The following is a 23,042-nucleotide window of genomic DNA, read 5'->3' as shown; positions in this document are numbered from 1 at the left end:
ATCAAATTTGTTTTGACATTTCCTTAAAATTCTAAAACTTTGTGCAATGTCGTCCAGTTCCAAATCATGTTGCTCTCTGAGATGATTTCCGACTGCTGATCCTTTGTGTTCCTCAGTTGGTGTTGGCTTTTCAATAGTGGCATCCTCTTTAAGAGGCGATGGTTAGCGCTAGGGATTTGGGCAGGATCTTGTATGACTATGTGGCCCGATCCTGGAGTGGCAGTCTCTGTTGCAGGTGGCACAGACGTGCCTTGTGGAAACGCACGCAGAGGCTGCGCGTTCTTTCCTCGCTGCTCTCTTGCATGTAACCTGGACTCTAGCATTCGCTTCCACCTTTGAAACCTCCGCTTTGACACTTTGCTGCCATGTATCTCTGTGTTTGGCGATGTCCTCCCGTGCACTGGTGTCGATTAGTGCAGATCGCAAGGCTCGCTTGATGACGTCCTTGTAGCACAGCAGCGTTTGACACAGGTGACAGACGCCCTCCGGCAGTTCTCCATAAAGGATTTCTCTTGGCAGGCAATCAGGCTCCATGCAATGTGCATGGCCGAGCCATCGAAGGCGTCGCTGAATGAGCAGTGATGGCATGCTCAGTGAGCCAGCGCGCTCCAGGACCTCGGTGTTGGTGACTGTGTCCTGCCACCTGATGTGCAGCAGGTGCCAAAGGCGGTGGAGGTGGAATCCCGTTGAGTCTCCACTCTTGTCTGGCATAGGTTACAAGTCCACGACTCGCTGCCATAAAGCAGAGTCGATAGGACACAAGCTTGGTAGACGCACATCTTGGTCCTTTCGCTCAACAGGTCATTGCCCCACACTCGCTTGTTGAGTTTGGCCATGACAGCAGCTGCTTTGGCGATCCTGCAGCTGATCTCAGCATCGAGCGAAGTCAAGCTTGACACGGTGGAGCCTAAATAGGTGAAGGTGTCCACAACCTCCAGCTCCGGGTTGTCGATGGTGATGACTGGGGGGACTCAGCACCTTGTGCCAGGATGTTGGTCTTCCTAAGGCTGATCGTTAGCCCAAACTCCTTGCAGGCATGGAACAGCTTGTCTACCAGATATTGGAGGCCCTCCTCGCTGTGGGATATTAAAGCAGCGTCGTCTGCAAACAGCAGCTCCCGTATGAGCACCACGTAAGCTTTGGTTTTGGCGCGGAGTCTGGCGATGTTGAAGAGTTTGCCATCTGACCTGATCCGGATGTAGACACCTTCTGTACAGTCTACAAAGGCATACTGGAGCAGCATCGAGAAGAAAATCCCGAACAGGGTTGGAGCAAGGACACAGCCCTGCTTTACTCCACTGCTGACTGCGAAGGCATTGGAGGTGGCTCCATCGAAGCAGACTGTACTCTGCATGTCCTAGTGAAAGGAAGTGATGATCGCCAGGAGCTTTGGAGGGAAGCCTATCTTCTGGAGGATCTGGAAGAGCCCACTTCTGCTCACCAAGTCAAAAGTTTTGGTCAGGTCCACGAAGGCGAGGAACAGTGGCTGCTGCTGCTCTTGACGCTTCTTGACGGATGGAGAAGATCATGTCCACTGTGAACCTCGCGGCTCTGAAGCCACACTGTGACTTGGGGTAGACCTGCGAAGCAAGGCTCTGCAGGCGGGTCAAGGTGACCCGAGCGAAGACTTTGCCAATGATGCTCAAAAGAGAGATGCCGCGATAGTTGTTGCATTCACTATGCTGAGCTCTTCCAGTGTCGGTCAAGCTCCTCTGTGACTGGCAACCCAGGCAGGGTATTGAGGGCAGTGTCTGTGATGGTGTTCTGGGTTGAGTAGAGCTTGAGATAATGCTCCACCCAACGCTGCAGCTGCATGCTCTGATCAGTGATGACCTTGGCAGTCTTTGATTTGAGCGTGGGACTGTTTTGGCGCTCGTAGGGCTGGTGGCAGTTTTGAGGTCCTCATACATCCCCTTTGCGTGGCCACAGTCTGCTGCTAGCTGAATTTTGGTGCATAGGTTCTGCCAGTACTTGTTGGCACAGCGGCAGGCGGTCTGCTGGGCCTTGCTCCTAGCTGCCGGAAGGGCGTCACGTGTGCTTGGGGAAGGGTTCTGCTTATGAGCCAGCATCGCATTCCTCTTGGCCTCTGTGACTGGCTGCATTCTTTCTTGCCAAATGCAGCCATGGCTGAGTTGTAGATGGCATCACGGAGGTGAGACCCTTTGGCATCCGGGTTGCTGGTTGTTGGTTGCGCAGTAAGTTTCTCCTGGAGGCTGTCAGCAAAGCTCTGAACCTTAACGGGGTCGGAAGTGCCACAGGTGTTGATGCAGGGGCGACCCTTGGTCTTGGCGTGGTGGATCTTTCTGGGCTTCAGCGTGACCTTGCTTGCAACGAGCGAGTGGTCCGTGTCACAGTCAGCCCTGTGATAGCTTCTTGTGTGGAGGACACTGCTGAGGTCTGCTCTCCTAGTGATGACAAGGTCTAGCTGGTGCCAGTGGCAGGACCGAGGGTGTCTCCAAGACACTTGTGCAGCTCCTTACACTTAAAGTAGCTGTTGGTGATGCAGAGGCAGTGGTGACAGCAGAGTTCAAGCAACCTCTGCCTGTTCTCATTCATCCTGCCGACCCCAAAGTGGCCGAGGCAGGAAGGCCACGCTTGCCAGTTGGTCCCAATGCGTGCATTGAAATCGCCTAGCAAATATATGTCCTCGGAACTTAGGACTCTGGATAGTGTTTCCTGCAGAGCCTTGTAGAATTGATCCTTGGCTTCTGGGGTGGAGGTCAGAGTCGGGGCATAGGTGGATATGATGTTCACAAAGCCCACCGACATTTTCATGCGAAGGGGAAGAATTCTAGATGACCCTCCGGAGGGGATTTCTGTGGTGGCAATCAGCGAGTTCCTCACGGCAAAGCCTACGCCGTGCTGCCTTGGCTTGTCCTGGGCCAGGCCTTGCCAGAAGAAGGTGTAGTCTTTTTCCCACTTTCGGCCAGCCTGGTTTTCTGGAGACAGGCAACGTCGATGTTGAGTTGTGCCAGCTCCTTGTTGATGATGGCGGTCTTGCAGGAGTCGTCCATTAGCTGAAGGTCAGCAGAGAGACCAGGGCACATGGTGCGAATGTTCCAGCTTGCGATTTGAAGAGCTGGAGTCTTCGTAGTTTTTCGCTTTTGACTTCTTGGTGCAAGTACTTGCTTGCTTGTCCGGAGGGTCCCCTAAGCCCTACGCACCCAGTAGAGCAGGCAAGCAATAAGGGGGCGGCACCTTACTGGCTGGGGGCTGCCCAGCTTGAGGCGGGCGGTAACCACCCAATGAAGCTGTAGGGGCTTCTCCCACACTCGGACGAGACCTCTGGTGCTCCTTCTTACGCCAATCAGTTGGAGCTTAGAACCGGTAGACTGCCTCATCCTGTGTTGTGCCAGAGTCTTGCGACACCACTGGAATGCCCTCTCCAGTTTGTGCTAAGGCCTGGGCAGGAAGATAAGGAGACGCTGGGCTGCCCATACAACAGTGTCCCCCTCTCGGTGTCACTGGCTGGGTTCAAGGGAAAGGAAGAACCAATACAACTTGGGGCTAGTTCCACTGCAGAAGCTGCCGGAAGGAAGTGCTGAGCACCTGCCATCGGCCGTAGGGGCTCCACTCCGGATTTGTTCTCGAGGTTTACTCCTGAAGCGTTCCTGAGATCAGGTATAGCCGCAAGGCAGCGGAGGTTTGAAATCAGGGTTTACCTTCCCCTAGATGGGCTGCCTTCACAGGCTAAGAGCCCCATCTACCCTGGGCAACTGGTTTTAAGGCGCCAGTGGCTTTGCCTTTGCCCCTTCTCCTGTCGGTGGTGCCAGTTCCACCACACGGAGGCCAGAAGTTGGACTCAGCTGACAGAGGCTCTTAGAGTCGCATGCCATTGGGAGCATTTCGAGAGGTTGTGAGAAGCCAGCCTCACAACCCACTCCCCGGCTATAACAGCCTTACAGCATGTATAACGGACATATCCTGCATCACACAGGCCACACTTAACATAATACACCACGCATTGCTGATTCACCAGGGGTGGCTTGTCTTCCCTTACTTTGATTTCATCCTTGATCTTCCGACTTGTGAACACTGGGCTAATATCTTCATTGACCTTTCGACTGAGGTCACCAAGTTGTCTGCGTACTGCGTTTGCAGATCTTTGATCTTTAAAGGGCAGCGTGATTCTGATTGGAGCTTCCCGCTTCTCAGATACTTGCGTATGTGAGTCTTCAGACACTTTTCAATCGATGAATTGGCGAATGGTAGGCGTTCACATTCCTCGTGAAAAAAACTTCCATGTAGATTAGAGCTTAAATGCACGGTTAAGCATGGTGTTCAGTAGTGAGCGTTTGCATCTCCCATCCACGTGGCTGTGGTAGTATAACAGTAGCCCACTGTCCATCGGTTTTTTGTACACGTTTGCGTCTAGCAGGCATCCATTCTTCATTACTTCCATTTCCAGAAAGGGAAGCTTGCCGTTTTCTTCGAGCTCCATTGATGACTCCAAGGATGACTGTTGTTCAACGTCGTTAGGAATTCTGAAGCTGTTTCAACATCAGTCATTACACTAAGTGTATCATCAACGTAGCGTTTGTAGATGTCAGGCATCTTGTTTTCTGTTTCCAGTTGTTTCTCGATATTACACATGAAGGCGTTTGCCATTAGGGGTCCCAGAGGCGAACCCATAGCAACACCATCCACCTGTTGGTACAGATTTCCTTCAAACTGAAAGAGTTGATGTTTGGTGGCAATTCTCAACAGCTCTATCAAATCCGACTTCGTGATGTTGAGACTGTGTTCTTCATTAAACCAGCTTTTTTGAAAGGCTCTTTCTGCAATGCTTGATGGACAAGGGTTTCAGTTTCTCATCCAGCCACATTGCAGGCTTGTAATTATATGTTCCCGTGGCAGATAGTATTGGATGCATGGCTAACTTCTTCTTATGGGTTTTTGGGAGACTGTAAAGATGTGCGAGTCTCGAACCCTTTTGTATTACTGAATCTGCAATGGTTTTAGGTAAAATCCTTTGTACAACCAAGGATAACTCCTCCTTCTGAAGTAATGGATGGTAGTGCTTCAGGGGGTCTTCCTCATGTTTTTGGTCTCTCGACACTCACGGGTATGAATTTTGTCATGTCATTAATGGATGACTACTTCAAAAGACACGAACAAGAAGCAAAGGCAGACAAGGCAGTGTTCAATATTATATTTACTCATTTATTTATTTATTACGTGGAATGCCGAAGGCATACCACGTCTTAAATCCGGGCTGGTCACAAATTTTCCTTTTTTTGTTGGTAGTCACAAATGTGCATACCCCACGGATATTGAATTAGGCTCCGATCGGGTGAATTTTACTTTATAACCTTTAGTATATCCGAACTTCGCTGTCCCATTTAGAAACCATATATTTTCTCTACGCTTCGCGATCATGTGCGCGCGTTAGACCACTCGGCCACCGCGACACAGTTCTAATGCGGTGAGGAAAGCAATTATTTATTGTGGAATCTTTCCGCCGGCCATGATTGACACAGTATTAAAATATTCGATAAAGTGGACGGATGTTTTTTCTTTGAAAAAGACAAGCTTTAAAGGTAAGAAGAATTTTCTACGTTAATTCTAGATCTTGCTGCGTACTTATACTTGTGTGTTCCGCTGTGAACATTACGGTATTTTGCACAGAACGAATACTTCATTAGAAGTATTTTGCATAGCACGAATACTCTAATATTTCTTGGGAACCGGTTTGTTCAGCCGTTTTGACGTAGAAAGAAAATAAGAACATAGCTTTCAACGGCCAAACAAAATAAAAAATGAAATCAAGTTTTAAAAAAACGAATTACTGATGTCCGTAATGGGGACTTCGCAGCGGTCCCCCATCCAAGTACTAACCTCATTCGGAGGAGCTTAACTTCAGCTGACACCTGGGCTAACATCAACGATTGAGATCTTTGTGTTAAATTCGCACATGTATCTTGTCGAACTTTATTAAAACTTGAAAGAAAAAAAGTAAACTAACAAAAACCCGGTGTCTTGCGGTCATTTTGTCACTGATGCATCCTTTGTTTCGTGAGTTGTCAGTATTAAACACGCAAGGTAACTTGATCACAGGCGGCCGCTAAAATCAATGTCATTTTCGATTTTGTGATTTTACTTGTACGACCAGAAGTACGATAGAAAAATTGAACTCAGATTGAACGTACAAAAATATCCCGAAAAGTTTTTCGCTGATGGTAACTTGTATTATATTCGTGGCACAAAATTTATGATGCCTTCATCTCGCAAATTGTCTTATTCTCGATCGACACTTCCTAAAAGTTCCTTCTGCTCTCCTTAAAAACTACATATCATTGTTTATTTACTTTTGCGTCAATATTTGTTTTGCATACAGGGAAGGCAGGCTAACAAAATCTGTACCTTGCTTAGTTCGCATTTTTGGGCATTAAAGTAGAATTTTTGGTCTTATGTTCCTGACAGAAAGTTGCATCTTTTGACGTCTCCCATCCAGTTACTAACCCCGCCAGTAAGGGCTTGACTTCAATGCAAATTGGTTTTGGAAAGCTGTCAGAAGCTCAGAGTACACGCTTAAGCTTGTGGTGAAAAAGAAGTTGTGAATGATCAACTTGTCAGCCTTGAAGCTAAATGTTTCTCGATTTGCTTTTATTTTCTTCAATCGTTCTGCGTTAAGTACCTTACTGAACCACATGTCTTCTCAGGGGGTATCTACCAAAGATATCTACCGTGACACTGTGATGATTTACGATACCAAAACAATATCGTGTACCACAGTTGTTAGTTATGTGTCGATCAGACCTATGATCAGACCGAATCTTCATCATCCTCCCTGGTAAACCACGGGCATTACCCTACCCTCTGTGCCAGAACAGTGTCGGCTGTTTTTCTTAAACAACCGAAACTGTTCTGTGCTTGCCCCTTACGGCACTGACAAAAGTACCGTACGTTAGTACATGTGTACTTGACCGTAGCCATTGGCCGAGAAACTAATCTTAGCCAAAAGGCCGAAAAGCGATCAGGACACGGAAAACTTAGGTAAAAAAATAGTGGAGATATGGGATTTTTGGCTGGAGGGGGGAACTGAGGAGATACGGGATATTTTATAAAGTAGGAGCGCATTGCGTACGTGTGGTAGTGCAGTAACTAGACACTGTTTTCTCGGGAAGCGATCACTAGGGTTTTTTGTTTTCGTGTTTGATAGTTTTTTGTTCAGCTCGAGTGTAGAATCATGACGAACTTTTGTAGTTTGTGAGAACTATTTACTACTTGTAGCTTTTGTTGAGTTTTGAATCGATAATAGAAAGAGTTTTGGCGATTTCAACTCAGACGGGACTACTGGATTTAAGCTTTTTCCTTGAAGAGATTTCAAGTTATTGTGAAACGTTTGGTACCAAGTTACTCTAATACTGAAATCGAGATTATGGAATTGTAAAACTAGAACTTTGGACTGGACTATAGAACGCGCAATTACGGAATTTTACATTTTTGAGCATTCTGAGAAATGGAGTTCACATGTTGTCTTCTTGTCTTCGCCACGGCAGATTTAAACAGTTTGCAAGAAACTAAACCAGGATTACGGAACCGGAATTCGAATACATGGCCCGGTTGTTCGAAAGCCGATTACCTTAATCCAGGATTAGAGTAAACTTTTGTTTCATGTTTTCAACTTCTGGGTGAAAGTTTCCTTTGCTTATTGACTTCTTCTAATGTAAAGTTTCACGGAATATCAGCCTTGAACAGCATTTGGGGGTAGAGAATAAAACTCGTTTGTTCATTTTTAACCTGAGATTAGCATTAATCGGCTTTTGAACAACTGGCCCAGGATGATAAGTTGTTGAACTGTGATCTGTAATAAGTTTTTCGGATGATTTAAGGCTGATCTTGTAATTTTTGGATGAACGTAGTTAAGGAAAGAAGTAAAACTGTAGGATTTAAATAAAGTCTCATTCCAAAAAATAAATAAATGAAAGATCCCGTATCCCGAGAACCCACAAATAGGGCTTCCTTGTTTGCATTTGCAAATTTAGTAACATTAATAATGAGTTTTTACAACAGACAACCTCAAGTTATATTACAGATGTATCTTTCTGGTAATCTCTCGCCATTTTCTGTAAGTGGGCAATTTGTGTCAACTGTTGCATTCCACGGATACGCCTTTGGAGGCATCTTGTTTATTTATTTAGTTAGTTAGTTATTTATATAGTTGTGCTATTTGTTGCTATTTTTTTCCAAGATTCACAGGAACATTTATCTATTTTTGGATCTAATCCGCAACTCTTGTGAAGCAATCACCATCATCTTCACTTATTTATTTTTTCCGTAGCGGCCAAGCCCGAATTGTGCAAGCCAGTTCTGAAGGTGGCAGGGGTATCCACCTCATTCATGGCATGTCATCAAGTGATGACGATGATGATGATGGTTTCGACGATTTTGCTTTCCATGATGGAAATATTCCTAGTCCTCCGAGTATGTGTACAGCTTGATTTAAAATTCTGGGCGGAGTTGTTTAAAGCAAGGTTGTGAACACCATTCTTTGCTTAATTTACCTGAGCAACCTCTGAGTTGTGTTCACTCCTTATAGTTATTAGCCCTGCTTTGAAAAACTAGGCCCAGATGTAGAGGTTATGAAAAAGCCATTCTTTCTGTTTGAATCAACAAATCCCTTTCTGTTTTGAGTGTTTTTTTGTATTATCTCCAACATCCATAATTATTTTTTCACAGCTGATCCAAATCCAAGTACATCCTCAGTAGACGTAAGTATATGCTCATCTCAGTTGATTATTACACAAGCAACTCTAGTACATTGTACATTTATTTATTATTTTGAACTAATAAGTGTAGATAATAAAGTTTCCTGAGGGTCCATAGGATAGGTACAATCATTTAATTTATTAACCCATTGATTCCTAAACTGCCCTCCCATTAGCGAGTAAAATCACTCCCAAGGGAAAAGGACATATAATATTATTTCATTGCTGACTGATTAATTGATCGACGTCTTTTTTAAATTGACTATTGTTCTTTTGGTTCCTTTTCAGGAAAGTACATTTAAACAAGACACGGTCTTATCAAGTGGTCAGAATGTGAACAATCATAATATTTGTGCAAGGCTTCATATGGTAATAAAGTACTTGTTTTCTTTAAGGTATCTGTATACCCCAAATGACAATCTCGTGGCATTGTCAATGATTCACGGTCACACGTTTCATAAAAACTCCAATAAAGTATATAATTATTTTAGTTGATTTAAGGCAAGAAATAAAAACCTTTCCTAAAATAGCGATCATTTTCCATAGTAGTTCAAGGTAAGGTAGCTGGAACCAGTTTCACCACTTTTAAGAGACCTTATTACATGGGTTATAACTACCATATTGTTTCATGTAACAGCAATGTTATTATAATAGTACCATATGAAACACCAATTATTGCTTAAGAAAATGCACCCCATATTGTGACATTAGGTTACCATGGCAATGTGAAAGCTCTCCAAAAACAGCCTATATTTCGTCTTTACTTGAATCTCAAAAGTGAATTTGGTTACTCCCATTTTTTATAGAAACATTTAAGAATAACAAAATTGCTATAAAACATTTCGTAAGAGTATATTAAATGTTTGTAGAGGAACAGTCGATTACGATTACCGATGCCATTCGCTTCTCTGAAGAAATCCGCAACTCACATATTGGTCTCTTATGATGTCACAGCCCTCTTTACTAACGTCCCTTTAAATGAGATCATCAACGTCTTAGTCAAAAAAACATTTACCGATGATTGGTCAAACTTATGGCCTTAATTAACCTGCAAAAGGATCAACTCACAAAGCTTCTCAAGGTTGCCACTACTAACCAGCTTTTTCAATTCAGTGGCCAGCTATATGAACAAATCAACGGTGGGGCTATGGGTTCACCCCTTGGCCTCTAATGGCCAATGTCTTCCTCTGCCATCTTGAAGACAAGCTTACCTGCGATGGTGTGATGCCCATATTATACAAGAGATATGTTGATGATACCTTGGTCAGAATGCCCAGCACTGACACTGCAATTGATTTTCTCACTACTGTTAATAGCTTCCACCTCAGCCTGTCTTTTACGCTGGAGCTTCCTATTGATAACAAGACCTCCTTTATCGACATTGAGATAATCAAGAACCGAACAAAGATTGACACACAAGTATATAGAAAGCCAACAAACACTTTTCTTGTTGCTGCATTTTCATAGCCACACAGACAAACGCTGTAAAGATTGCTTGCTCAAAACAATGATCCATCGCGCATCTGCTCTATCCTCAACAACTGAAGCCTTCAATCAAGAATGCACTGCAACTACAACCGGTCTTTATCAGTAGAAAATAGCAACAAGACCTCAAGCCCAGAGAAATCAAGCCTCCAATCGTAAATCAACAATGCGTTATTTACTCTTTTGCATGTGATCTGTGTGATTCAGATTATGTCTGCTATACGGCTCAACACCTTCATGAATGTAATGTTAAACATAACGAGATGCTTCCGTGAAGCGTACACTGGGTTGCCTGTGGTACGTGCTACAGAAAATCAGAAGGCACTGAATTGTGTGGTATTGAAATACAGCATTCCAGTCTCTGAAGAATAACAAATAAAAGAGAAGCGAGAAACATTGGCTTCTGGGCTGACATGTTGATAATTTTCAAGTTCCCTCACAACTTCTTTTTACCACAAGTGTGCCCTCTGAGCATCTGACAGCTTTCTAATACTAAACTTAACTGAGGTCAAGCCCTGTTCAGCGGGGTTAGTGTTAGGATGGGAGACCAAAACAATAAACCCCTCATAAAAAACAGAAGCATCTGACCGAAAATACTATTAACGCTAACAAATGCGAACTCAGCAAGGTACAGATTTTGTTAGCTTGCTTTATGCAAAACAAATATCGATGAAAAAGCAAATAACTATTGATTCACAGTTTTTGGAAAGAGCAGAAGGAAGTTTCCGGGACGGTCGATCGAGAATAAAATATTTACGACATGAAAACAACATTAATTTTGAACCGTGAATATAGAATATAAAAAGTTACGATCAGCGACAAACATTTTGGGAGATTTTTGCTTCGTTCAAGTAAATTGCAAAATCGAAAGTGACATGGCCGGAATTCAGCGAGCGCCGTGATTAAGTTACCGCGGCATGTTTACTAGCCAAACCGTGAAGCATCTGTGTCAAATGATGGCAAGATACTGGGTTCTTGTAAGTTTCTTTTTCTGTCAAGTGTTATAAAGTTTGACAATGAAATGAGCGAAGTCAAAACAAAGATCACAATCGCCCAACTCTTGTTTATGCAAAGTCAAAATTTACTCTCCAAGACGCGTACGACGTTATTTATCACCAGGTAATTCCATCATTTTGGAAATAGCAGCTACTTTATTATTCATCTGTGTCACAAGTTTTCACTGATTTTGGGGCTCATTTTGTTGAAACTCAAGCATGCTTCCAACAGGCCTGTGAACCCTTCCTGCTTACAGAGCAATACTAAAAAACTTCTTCCATATCACATTTCAACCTTAAGCTCGAAAATTCAATACACAACATGATATTATAATTCACAAAGGCAGAAAATACCACAGAATCCTTTTCCAGCGAAAAATTTATTGAAACAAACAACATATTTGCTTTTGGAGGCGAAAACCTCGTCCTATTTCATTGCGTGCGTGAAGACAAGAAACTCAATCATGTCAAATTACCATGTACTTCAGGTAAATACAGCTGACTTTGATTTCGTCTCGACGGGCGATAGATTGTTGTCGAAGTCCAGTACTCGTCGCTTTTGAGATTCCTGCCTAGTTTATCCAACTGACTTTCCATCATTGAGCTCCATAAGGGTATATTATGTTTAAGGATCCACTAAAACGCCATCCGCATTACATGACTTTCGACGCCATTGCAGGCTAAGTTAATGATTCTACTGTGTCCACCAGAGAAATCTACGCAGTTCCACTACCCTCTCGATCCTAAGAAAATACGCGCAGAAGGCTCTATGCACAAAGACACCACTTACCAGGGGAATGACGGGTAAGACTTTTACTGACACGGAAAAAAAAAAAAAAAAAAAAGAAAACAAACAAATCCCACCCACTTTTCAACTGGGATTGCCATAGGCAACCCAATAAAAACTCTGCGATTGGCAAACACTTTTTGACAGCCCATGGGGATACAAGCCTCCTCAAAGAAAGCCAATTCTGCATTCTTAAAAAAATGCCAAGGAAAATTTGACTGTCTTGTCTATGAGATGGTCTTAATCAAGGAACACAATCCTACATGTAGTCTCAACACGCAGACTGATTCCATTTGCGCAAAACTCTTTGTTTAAAAAACACTCCATTACCTATTGTCTTTTTAGTATTTGAACATTTTTTATCTTTCACTTTTTGAGTTGATAATGATGTTAGCCAAACGTCGTCTACAAATTTTAAATATGCTTTTACAAAACACTTTATCACAATTTTTTATTGTTAAATAGAATAGTAATTCTAAAGCCATCGGAGATAGAATTATTGGCATAGTTTTAAAAAATCCGTGGGTGCCATTTCAGGGCTGCCTTACATTTTTGGAAAATTTAGGGCAGCTCTCCCATGAATTTTTTAACACTTTGCCGATAGTTTTATCTCTGATTGCTAATTACTATTCTACAATAAAAAATGAGGGTTACCAATTTCATTTTTGAGATATAGGCAAGTACCGGTAAATATGAAATATAGGGATGTTTCTTGTGACGTCACCCATTATTATTAATATGCCAACCAGAACCCAAACTGGCTGTTGAAACAATGACTTCTTTTGTTCCATAGTTGGCAAAATGTGAATATCAAAGAAATGTGAGGTCAATGTTTGTAAACAAGAAATATTGCTATAGGTTGTTTTTGGAGAGCTTTCATGTTGCAGTGGTAACCTATTACATCACACGAATTGTAAACTAATGCAAGCATACATTGTATGGTGGGCCAACTCGTTATATTCAGACGACAGAAGTGCCAGCAAAATAGTCATTCAAACCAAGTATTTGAAATATTCAACCAAAGTGGACACTTTTCGTGAAAATTATGAATGCAAAGTTGAAATTGTATACCGGTAATTCTTTGGAAACCAGTAGTGCTTTTAGACATGCAACATTTTTCTTTGAGAAAAATCCGAAAATTAGTGCTAGTATGTACAGCGGTAAATACTCTGTCCTTTTTCATACAGAACTCTGCGTGAAAAATTTTGCATGTTCTGTGAAGACTTTGCGTGCAATTACCTATTTACCCGCAATTTAGTGTATTTCTTTTACTCCCGCATAGCGCTCACATAATTTACGTGTAAATTGCACGCAGTGTGGCGGATTTACAAACATGATACATGTGTGTAATGCTGTTATTCCTGCAGCCAGTACTGTAGCTCTGTGCAAGATAATTTTTTGTTTGAGGGATTTTATTTGCAATTTTGGTCCAGATTCCAGGGTACATGTAGCTTCGAAAGAATGCCTCCTACCTTGTCATTTTATAGTGAAGGGCTATGTCAGTACCTAGGTCTTTCAGACACTAAAAATGATTACCAGAAAACATGTTTGAAGTTTGGAGACCATGTTATTGTTATTCATATCAAGATTATTTGTGCCGAAATCACTGATTCACATCTAGTATTTTCAAATGGTCACTTGCAGAGCCTGGGCTACCTGTAGAAATCCAGAAAATATAAGATTTCTTTTAACTTTAAATAATAATATGATACATGTGTATACTAAAACGATAATAATTATTGCCTTGATCTAGAAACATACTCATTATTTTTTTTTCTTTTTAGAGGGAGAGTTACCTTCATCATCATCCCAACTTTACCCAAAGTGACAAAGCTTCTGCTTATGCCAAGTAAGGTTTGGTTTTGGGAAAGAGGATGATTGAAGGCATCAAAATCTTTTGTGATAGGCTTGGCTTAAATGAGAGATTTCCCTTTGTTTTTTTTTTTGCAGTTTCATTCCCAACAAGATGGAAAGAAGAGCCCAGTATCATCAAAAATTATTTTGTGGCAGATATTCTTCTGATGGGAATGTCTTTCTTTCAGCGTGTCAGGGTATGTAACATTGTTTCTTTGGGTCGTAAAGTTAAAAGCATAATTCCCCATAATTCCTTTTAATTATCACTTAATAATGTTTTGATCTATTATAATCTTGGTGGGCTGTTCATTATTGAAGAAAAATGCATTCTTTTATTGATGGTGACTCTGAGATCTGTGGAAAAAATCTACCATTGAGCTATAGGTGGTTTGTAGAAGCTAGGCCATTAAACTAGGTTCATTATTGCTTGTATTAGCGGGGTTTTGATGCTTTGCTTTAATGTTAACTACCAATTGTAAAAAGTCTTAAATTGCTTTTACTCTAAAATAATGTCTCTTTAACAGATCAACACATTCGGTTATATGATACAACAAATGGACAGTTCAAAGAGTTTCGTGACATAATAGCCAGAGATGTTGGCTGGAGTATAATCGATACTGATTACAGGTACAGCAAGTATTTTTGACAGGCATTACCAGTCCTTGTTAATAACTATACCTTTTTAGACATAATTTAGCAAGTTATGGTTTTTAGATTCAGTATTATAGTAAGCATAAAACCATGTGGAAGAAAAACATTAGCTAGTGAAAATTATCATCAAAGATTTCCACCAGATCTTTAATACCCAGATGACTTTTTTCTTTATCTTTCTTCATTTTTATTAGCCCTGATCAACAGTACCTAATCTATTCTAGTTGGTCAGACTACGGTGAGTTTTAGATTCTGTATTCTTCCGTATCTCAGATCTGTGTTAGCAATTACTGGTACTGTTTTTTCTTATTTTCTTCATCTTTCTTTTTTCAGTTCATCTTTGTAACATTTATGGAGATCATGAAACACACGCTGCTCTGTGTTTAAGGTGAAATACCGGTACATGTAGTAATGGTAGATGTAATGGGGTGCTGAGATGGTGGCAGTGGTGAGAGCATTCGCCTCCCACCAATGTGGCCGGGTTCGATTCCCAGACTCGGCATCATAGGTGGGTTGAGTTTGTTGGTTCTCTACTCTGCACCAAGAGGTTTTTCTCCAGGTACTCTGGTTTTCCCTTCTCCTCAAAAACCAAAATTTGATTTGATTTGCGTTAACTTGTTAATTTCAATTTACAGTGTCCCCGATTAGTGCTCTACAGCGCTAGAAGATTAGACACTTAAATAAAAGTTCCTTTCCTTTCCTTTAACTATTGAGTGCATCTCACCAGCTCTGATTCTGACAGGAGTAGCCATTTAACACTAACAAAATTGATGATGTGACAAGATGATTGAGGAAATCAACCTCATTCCAAGGGCCTTTCTCTGCCAATAATTATTATTGTAAGGTGCCTGCCCTGCTCTTGGCAGAGAAAAGGGAACGGGGCTGTGAGGAATGTATCTTCTTGTCTATCATGACTTGGGGATGCTCAGGGAAACGTCTGAGTTCTCCTTTAAAGGAGTCTAATCTACGACCTTGAAATAAATAATTATTATTATTATTATTATTATTATTATTTATTATTATTATTATTATTTATTATTATTATTATTATTATTATTATTATTATTATTAGTTCAGTTGCTTAAACACTGATCTTTTAGGAGTAAAACCTTGGTAGTGCCAACTTAACAGTACTCGAAGTCATAAGAGTGCTCACATTGATGTCACCTGTATACGTGGACTTTCTCTTTGAATTCTAATAATTTATTATTATATTTTCTACCTCAGATGTCGTGTTTCTAGCTTTCTGACTGGTTTAGTCAATCTCGGTCCATGATAGCAGCAGACAATAGCCCTGGGGGGTACTCCCTAAAAAGGGGTTATATAGGTATGTGCGGCCCCAAAGGGTAGGGTTTTTCAGCCATTTTGGCCATAAATAGGGTATCGATTTTTGCACTCTAGTCTTGAATTCGTTTTTTTATTTAGAAGAAGCTACTTCTTTACTTCTTCCATCTGCGCTTTGCCTTCCTCTCCCCCGGCTGCTTTGCAGGCTAGATAAGCCCAGCAACAAAAGCCCTTCACAAAGTATGTTTACGGTAACTGTGTATGTACCGCAACAGCTTGTCATGCGTTCCGGTCACGGGCCGGGCTCCCGGGGTTTTTGAACTGAAGTTGACCAGACATAGACCACACTATAAACTGAAGCAGCCAGTAAATAATCTGAGTAAATACAATGAAATATTTTATTAACCGAACATTGCATTACAGTCAAATCAAGAAAAAAATAGTTATTTAAAGGACAATGCTTAACTATCCACTGTTTTAGTGTAAAGTAATATCAGATATCCTTAAAGCTGGATGCTCGTAAGATTTATCTTCCAACAAAAGGTTCACTTTTCAACTGCTTACCAATAGTTTTTCTCATTTTACCCTAGTCCAGAGGACTCGAGATTCTGTGCCTTTTCGATTAAATTTTCACATGACAATAAGGAAATCCTGGCAGGGTGAGTTATGAGGCACGTAAGCTTAACTCTAACCTTAAGAGTATTCTTGTAGTAGTTGAGTTTAGGTCTAAAAGGGAAACTTTTTTTGTCATCTTCCGTAAAGCAATCCAAGAGATATAATTATCGGTTTCTGATGGAGTAATTAACATCAATAATACAATACAATACAATACAATACATACTTAATTGACCGCTCCCCATAGGAGCTTTTTAGGGCCAATGAAACACAGTTAATGAAATGACGGAACAACAACAACAACAACTGTTAAGAATCCCAACTGGCCATAGGCAAACCAGTTGGCTATTTACAAGTGCAGCTGGGAAGTTGAACCAGGGACTACCCAGAACAAATTCAAGGAGTGGTCACAGCAGGTCTTGAACCAGGAATCTCCGGATCTCAAGGCAAGCACCCTAACCACTGGGCCACACTGCCTCCTTTATAGTACAATATTATTATCATTATTATTATTATTATTATTATTATTATTATTATTATTATTATTATTATTATTATTATTATTGACAACTACAACAACAAGAACTACAAGTGGAATTTATTTCCACAATAACACACAATTTTTTTGCTTGTCCCCCAAATAGTGGGTCGTGCTGGTGCATTTTTAATCATTTAACCTTGTGTTTTAAATTTGTAATGATTTTTGTTGTAGTTATTTAACCCATTGACTCCCAGGGGTTCCCCATTGACAAGTAAAATCATCTGGCATTAGACAGAGTAAAAATACTAAGTATGGCCGGTTCAGGCTTGGGATTCAAAGGGTTAATCAGTGAGTAATTCAGTGCAGAAGATGAATATTATTTCCACTCATGCAAATAGCCTTCCCGTTCCATTTGCATGACCGTAGTATGAAGTCCCCTCTAAATAAGATGAAACTCACGTTGGATTAACGCATTGATTGGTGGGGGTTCCCCATTGATGAGTAAAATCATCTGGCATTATACAGAGTAAAATAAAAAGTCTGGCCGGTTTTGGCCAGGGAGTTCCTTCCTTTCAAAAATCAAATAATATCATGAACAAATTTTTTTTGTCTGTACTTTTATATTTGTATTGTACCTTTAGAGCCAATGATGCATGTTTATATGTCTATGACCGGGAAAGTGATCAACGAATTTTAAGGGTGAGTGAGCAATTCAAGTAGATCATTGCTAAAATGATGTAGAACATTTCTGACTGTAGCATTAAGTTTGTTAAATTTAATTGACAGTTGAAATTAGGGTTGAATAATGCCCATGTAGCGAGATGTGTTTGACAGCAATTTCAAAAAGGCATTAATACATGTAATTTATGAACCTAACAGCCTACAAAGACACTGATAAAATGTCACATGCATGAGCTTGAAACCGCCCAATAAAACACTCCTCATTAGAAAATTTTCTTTATTTGATAAAGAAGAGTAATGAGACCCGGCATGTTTTTCTTGTATGCTAATATGTTCCTCTCACGTTTTGCATTGTCTGGTCTGCAGAGGGACGCACTTTTTGTGGAATGTTTTTGAAGCCATAATAATCTTTCATGTTGTGTTTTATCAGATCTCCTTTAAACCCAATAAAACACTCCTGCATGTTTATTAAACAGTACAAAAGGATTATAATGATCACTAAGTCTTTATTAATAATTATTTTAAGTCCCTATGACGCTTTTTTTTTTTTTCTGGTTTTTTAACTTTTCGTTGAAATATCTACATGTATAGTGTCTGCATGGAGTGAAGTAGTTCAAAAAATTTTCCCTCATAATGTATTCATGTGCTTTAGTGGCAGGGGTTTCAATAGGAGCCAGTTACCGGCGGTATACCGCCGCCTGCTTTGCCTCACACCGCCCGGCTAGTTTGCCTTGATTTTCACTAAAAATGCTATCATAAACTTGTCAAACTGCCGCCTTCAATGGGCTATCATGGATGGCTATTTCAGAAGTTATTGAAACCCCGCCCTGAGTGGGCATTTGATTTATATGCAAAAAACCTTTTGCTGAGCCAGTTGGGCCCTGGTAACTAATGACATCAAAGAAGTAACTTGTTCTCATCTCTTAGGAATAGAAGTCTTGCTGAAAATCTAGAGCTTTTTCTGAAGTCTTTATAGAAATGTCGGACAATAGTTACCCTTCGGATGCTGTGAATGTTCTGGCAATTCAGAATGGAATTGCACATACATTGATGACTTCTTTGACATCATTAGTTTCCAGGACCCAACTGGCTTGGCCAAAAACCAAAGGCCCGCCACAGATATTTAAACAAAAAGTTAAAAAACAGGGGGGAAATAAGGGTCATAGGGACTTTAAAAGTACATGCGTCAAGGGTATACAACTCAGCACAAGTGCATGATTAGCAGGACTCTGCCAATCAAATCAAATACAGGTAGGTCAAGTGAAATGTTGAGTTTTTGTGTGAGAGAAAGGAAAGCCAGAGTACCCACATGATGGAGAAAACTCTTGGAGCAATGTAGAGAACCTTCAAACTAAAATGTGTAAGTCAGAAATAGAACACGAGACACACCAGTGGAAGGTGTGTGCTATAACTAGAATGCTATCCCCTCTCGCATAGCAACGGTGGTGGTTTCAGTAAGCACCAACAGCCGATGAATACCAGCAGTGTTGTTTACTTAACAAATCGGAAGTGATTCAGCGTTGTCTGTACTCATCAACAATTATATTTGTCATCATGGTGGTCAAAATGTTGTGCGCCTTGTGAGTCTACAACAAATTTTGACCATTGTGATGACGAATATCATTGTTGGTAAGAGTACAGACAACGCTGAACCACTTTCGATTTGTTTTTTACCACAATATTCAACGCCAAAGAAAGTGTTTATTTCAGAGCATGACAAAAAGAAAGACCAAGCATTGTCTAGAACTTTCTCGCAATATGATTGCTTTATTTCCCAATTTGAGCTTTCCTGATTGGCTATTACATTGCGTGACAAATTGACGCGAGCACGATGCAAGCAGCGTTGTCTAGACTCTTACATGTATCAACAATGGCAAATTAGCCAATCAGATAGCTAGATTGACAGAGAAGTTGGCTGCCTTTTTTTCCCGGCCCTAATTGTTCAAAAGGTGGCTAGCATTATCTACCTTTTGAACAACTGGGAACTGAACTGATTAAAATAGTAATTCAAGAGAAAAGATGGATTCTTTCAAACCATTTTGACGATGACAACAGTCGGTTACTCTACTCAAACCATCTGCCAACTTCAATTAATTTTATTGAAACCTCTGAACAAGAATCAAAATGAAGTAGAATAAATCAAAGTGCCACTGTCATTACTCGTGGATATGAAAGTTACCTCGATTATTTAAAATTGGCAGGCTGAAGTTTTCTTAATGCATTAGCATTGATAGTTGGATAATTGTGTAACAGCACGATCATGGGCTCTTATATGCAACTAGATACCCAAAATAATGCATGTATGTGAGGTAATCCCCTTTGCTGGAATTCAACCCTGTGAAATAAGTATACCATTTCTCCAATAGGCATAAGATAAATCTTTAACACATCCTCTATAAAGAGCTGTACCATGTGTTCAAAGTTCGTTGCACAGATGACACGGTAATTTTGAATAAGGTCTGATTTTTGTTGCCAGGTCATATTGTTAATGTCATCAGGTTTAGCAAGTAGAGCAGATCCATTCAGTAATATTGACACTTTTTGTGCCAGTTATACATTCCTCCAACAAACCTTGTGAATATTTATCACTATATTTGATATTGTTACACTTAAAAACAGATGATGTGAACCATAACTGATCACAGGAAGTGCATATATATTCAGGGCCATGTGTTATCGTATCACGAAAAAGACTGAATCACTTTTGACATGAATGTCTAATAGAGTCTTGACCTTGACAAATTTCAGTTTGGTTTAGCCTTGAGCTCTGCACAGCTTTCTTTTAATGGTTTTATGCTTTTCTATTTAGGTCTCTGATATGTTCTGGATTGCTTTTCTTTTCCTATTCCCTTGCTGCTTCAATATTTTCAGATCTGTTTTGGCGTTTTGTGTTGTTTTTCTTTTCCCTGAACTCTTCAAGTGATTTTGTCTCTTCCACTTGATAGATTCTCTCATATAAGCTCTTTTTTGCCACTGCTTGGTAGAAATTATTACTGACACTCACATCACTTTTGGCCATTGTTAATTAATCAATTATTACCAGGCTCTGAATAATTGTTGACATTGGTAACACCGCTGATTTCATAACCTGATATACTGTCATTATAATACTGAAGTGGTGAAACATAGTTTCTTCCATCTAGATGTCCATTGTTCACAGTAGTTCCCTGTTGTCTGCTTATAGGACTCAGTCTGATAACAGTTACTGGTGCCCAACCCTCAATGGATTCATTTATACGTATTGTATAAACATTTAATACATTGCAAACTGCTTGCACAACAAGTGTATCACACCATGTATGTTGCTGTGACAACAAACGCACAATTGCTCTGTAATGGGTCCAATAAATTTTTGACGGTTGTTTCTGATGGATTCGACTCCAGCAGCATGCACATTCATGTGATAGGAAGGATCATTGTATAACTGGTGGGCAACAGAAGAAAAGAAGCATGAACTATCTGAGGTACATTCTAGTGCCTTCAATCCTTTTTGAGCTAATCGAGCCTGCAACAGTGCTATAGAAGGATTTCTCAGTATTGTATGTGCTGTATGTGTACTCGTTCCATAAGCAACAGGGCCTGGGTTCGATTCAATGTCTCCTGATGTCAATAGCTTTTCTCTTGTTAGACAATAATTCTCATTTTGTTGGTTCGATTTTGTCGAATGCGTAGTAGCAGATTGATCTTGAATGCACAATAGAACTGACAAGTCTTTTTTGTGTTCAGCAGTCCTGCGGGTAATAAGATAAAAATGACGATTAGAATCTCCTACTCTCGAAGATTGTTATGTCTGAGTTGCGGTCTAGGTATAAAGATAATATTTTCCAAAAGCAAGAGATAAACACTTTCTCGACTCAGAAGAACTCAGTCCTTATATAAATAATGCACCATACACTTTCTAATTACCTTGTCTTTCTGAAACAATCTCGACGTTTTCTTGAAAGGAATAATTATAATAATTAATCCTGGAAGGTTCTCTGTCCCGGGGAGCATGTACTGCCTCAGCCCTTGCTCTATCGCAGGAGATTGGTACGGATTCCTCATCAGTTTTCGTTACATAATCAGTGACCGAGTCTTTCGACATTTCTTCATTATGGTCCACCACACAAGTACTAGTGTCTGGATTGCTTGGTTGCCTCACTGTTTTTCATGTCAGGGATGTTGTTCAAGTTGTATTCACGTGACTTTGATGACTCGTAGCTTGCAAAACTTCGTGATAGCTTTGATAAACATTGGTATACTTTGATAGCTTCAATGTTACTCTCCAAATGGCGGTAAAATTTAAGAATCCGATCCCACCAACGTGACGGCCAACGCGTCGGCCAACTGACGGTCGACTGTCGGCCGACTGTCGGCCGACGCGTTGGCCGCTGTTTAAACTTATAACATACAAGATGCGTCGGTGGTGCGTTGGTGGTGCGTCGGTGGCGTGTCGGTGACTCATTTGGGCCTTATTGAACTGTTGAAAACCTAAACGTACCTTTTTCAAACTGAACGGAACTGTCTTCGACGGAAAACTTTCACTACCATATTCTTGGTTTTCACCCACGTGACCTTAGTCCTTGACAACCGTCGTTAACCGCCATTGTGGAGCCCCTCGAATCGTAAACAGAGACGCGTAGAGAGAGATGTGAGTGAGTTGTAGTGCGATGGTTCTCTGTATAATACCTGGCTGTGGAGTAAAATCTGGAAACAAGGAAGGTATTAGTCTATTCCGTATACCTATCGTTGTTGATAAGAACGGTGAAAGGTAAAAACAGCTAACAGAAGATCGCTGAAACGCGTGGATTTCACAGATAAGCCGAGACGACACGAAATCGAAAGACTTTGTTTCTGGGAAGCCTGCCTTACTCTGGGACAGATACAACGAACGAAGGACAATTTAAAAGCTTTCGCAGCGATTGACTCACGGTTTAATGTCAGATTTTAACTTTAAGTGTGGGGTTGGACTTATTTTGCTGAAATTGTCTTTACAGGTTTAGCAATTAAAGCTTTTGCGGTGATTGCCAGTAACGGCTTTTGCTGTGAACAGTTGTGTTTTATTCTGTAAAGCTTTCGCAGCGATTTAGCACGCGTTGGTTCAGGGTTTTAGGGTAAAAGGCGAGCGAGTCAGAATTTGTCGAAAGATGGCTTTTTTTCGATAAAGCGTTTCTCGGCCGGGTTTCCACCAATGTCTTCCCAATTCATACCACCGAAGCGCTTGAACCCCTCGAACAAGTGTGCTCAATTTCGACCTATTAAACCACAAAGTCGCGGAGAAATTCCTCTTCGAAAATTCATCTCAGTAAATATGCCCGATGCAAATGAGGTGCTCCGGTTTTGAATATTTAATGAGGTGAATTTAACCTGAGTATCAGGCGTTTGTGATACTCAGGTTAGCAAATGTCTAACTCGGAGGCGTTTTATTCGATTTCGCTGAAATTCGACAGGCGAATGCGAGGGATGGAGCGCCCAAATTGACTGAGTTTGAAGGAAATCGGACGAATTTCGAAGGAAAA

At 40.9% G+C, this 23,042-nt stretch overlaps 1 protein-coding gene across 1 annotated transcript in view; it reads left to right on the top strand.

Moving 5' to 3' along the window:
• The window catches only part of LOC137995273 (DDB1- and CUL4-associated factor 11-like), a 37,066-nt gene that overhangs the window by 1,153 nt on the left and 12,871 nt on the right, over positions 1-23,042 (top strand). The window contains exons 2-11 of the mRNA XM_068840848.1: positions 8,285-8,427; positions 8,683-8,714; positions 9,000-9,080; positions 13,763-13,827; positions 13,929-14,029; positions 14,357-14,459; positions 14,678-14,721; positions 14,817-14,871; positions 16,358-16,426; positions 17,505-17,562. Coding sequence (XP_068696949.1) covers positions 8,285-8,427; positions 8,683-8,714; positions 9,000-9,080; positions 13,763-13,827; positions 13,929-14,029; positions 14,357-14,459; positions 14,678-14,721; positions 14,817-14,871; positions 16,358-16,426; positions 17,505-17,562 — 751 coding nt within the window. The remainder of the gene's footprint in view (positions 1-8,284; positions 8,428-8,682; positions 8,715-8,999; positions 9,081-13,762; positions 13,828-13,928; positions 14,030-14,356; positions 14,460-14,677; positions 14,722-14,816; positions 14,872-16,357; positions 16,427-17,504; positions 17,563-23,042) is intronic.

Source organism: Montipora foliosa, chromosome 1 (assembly GCF_036669935.1).
Source record: "Montipora foliosa isolate CH-2021 chromosome 1, ASM3666993v2, whole genome shotgun sequence".
NCBI lineage: Eukaryota > Metazoa > Cnidaria > Anthozoa > Scleractinia > Acroporidae > Montipora > Montipora foliosa.
This window is presented reverse-complemented; position numbering and strand designations above follow the sequence as displayed.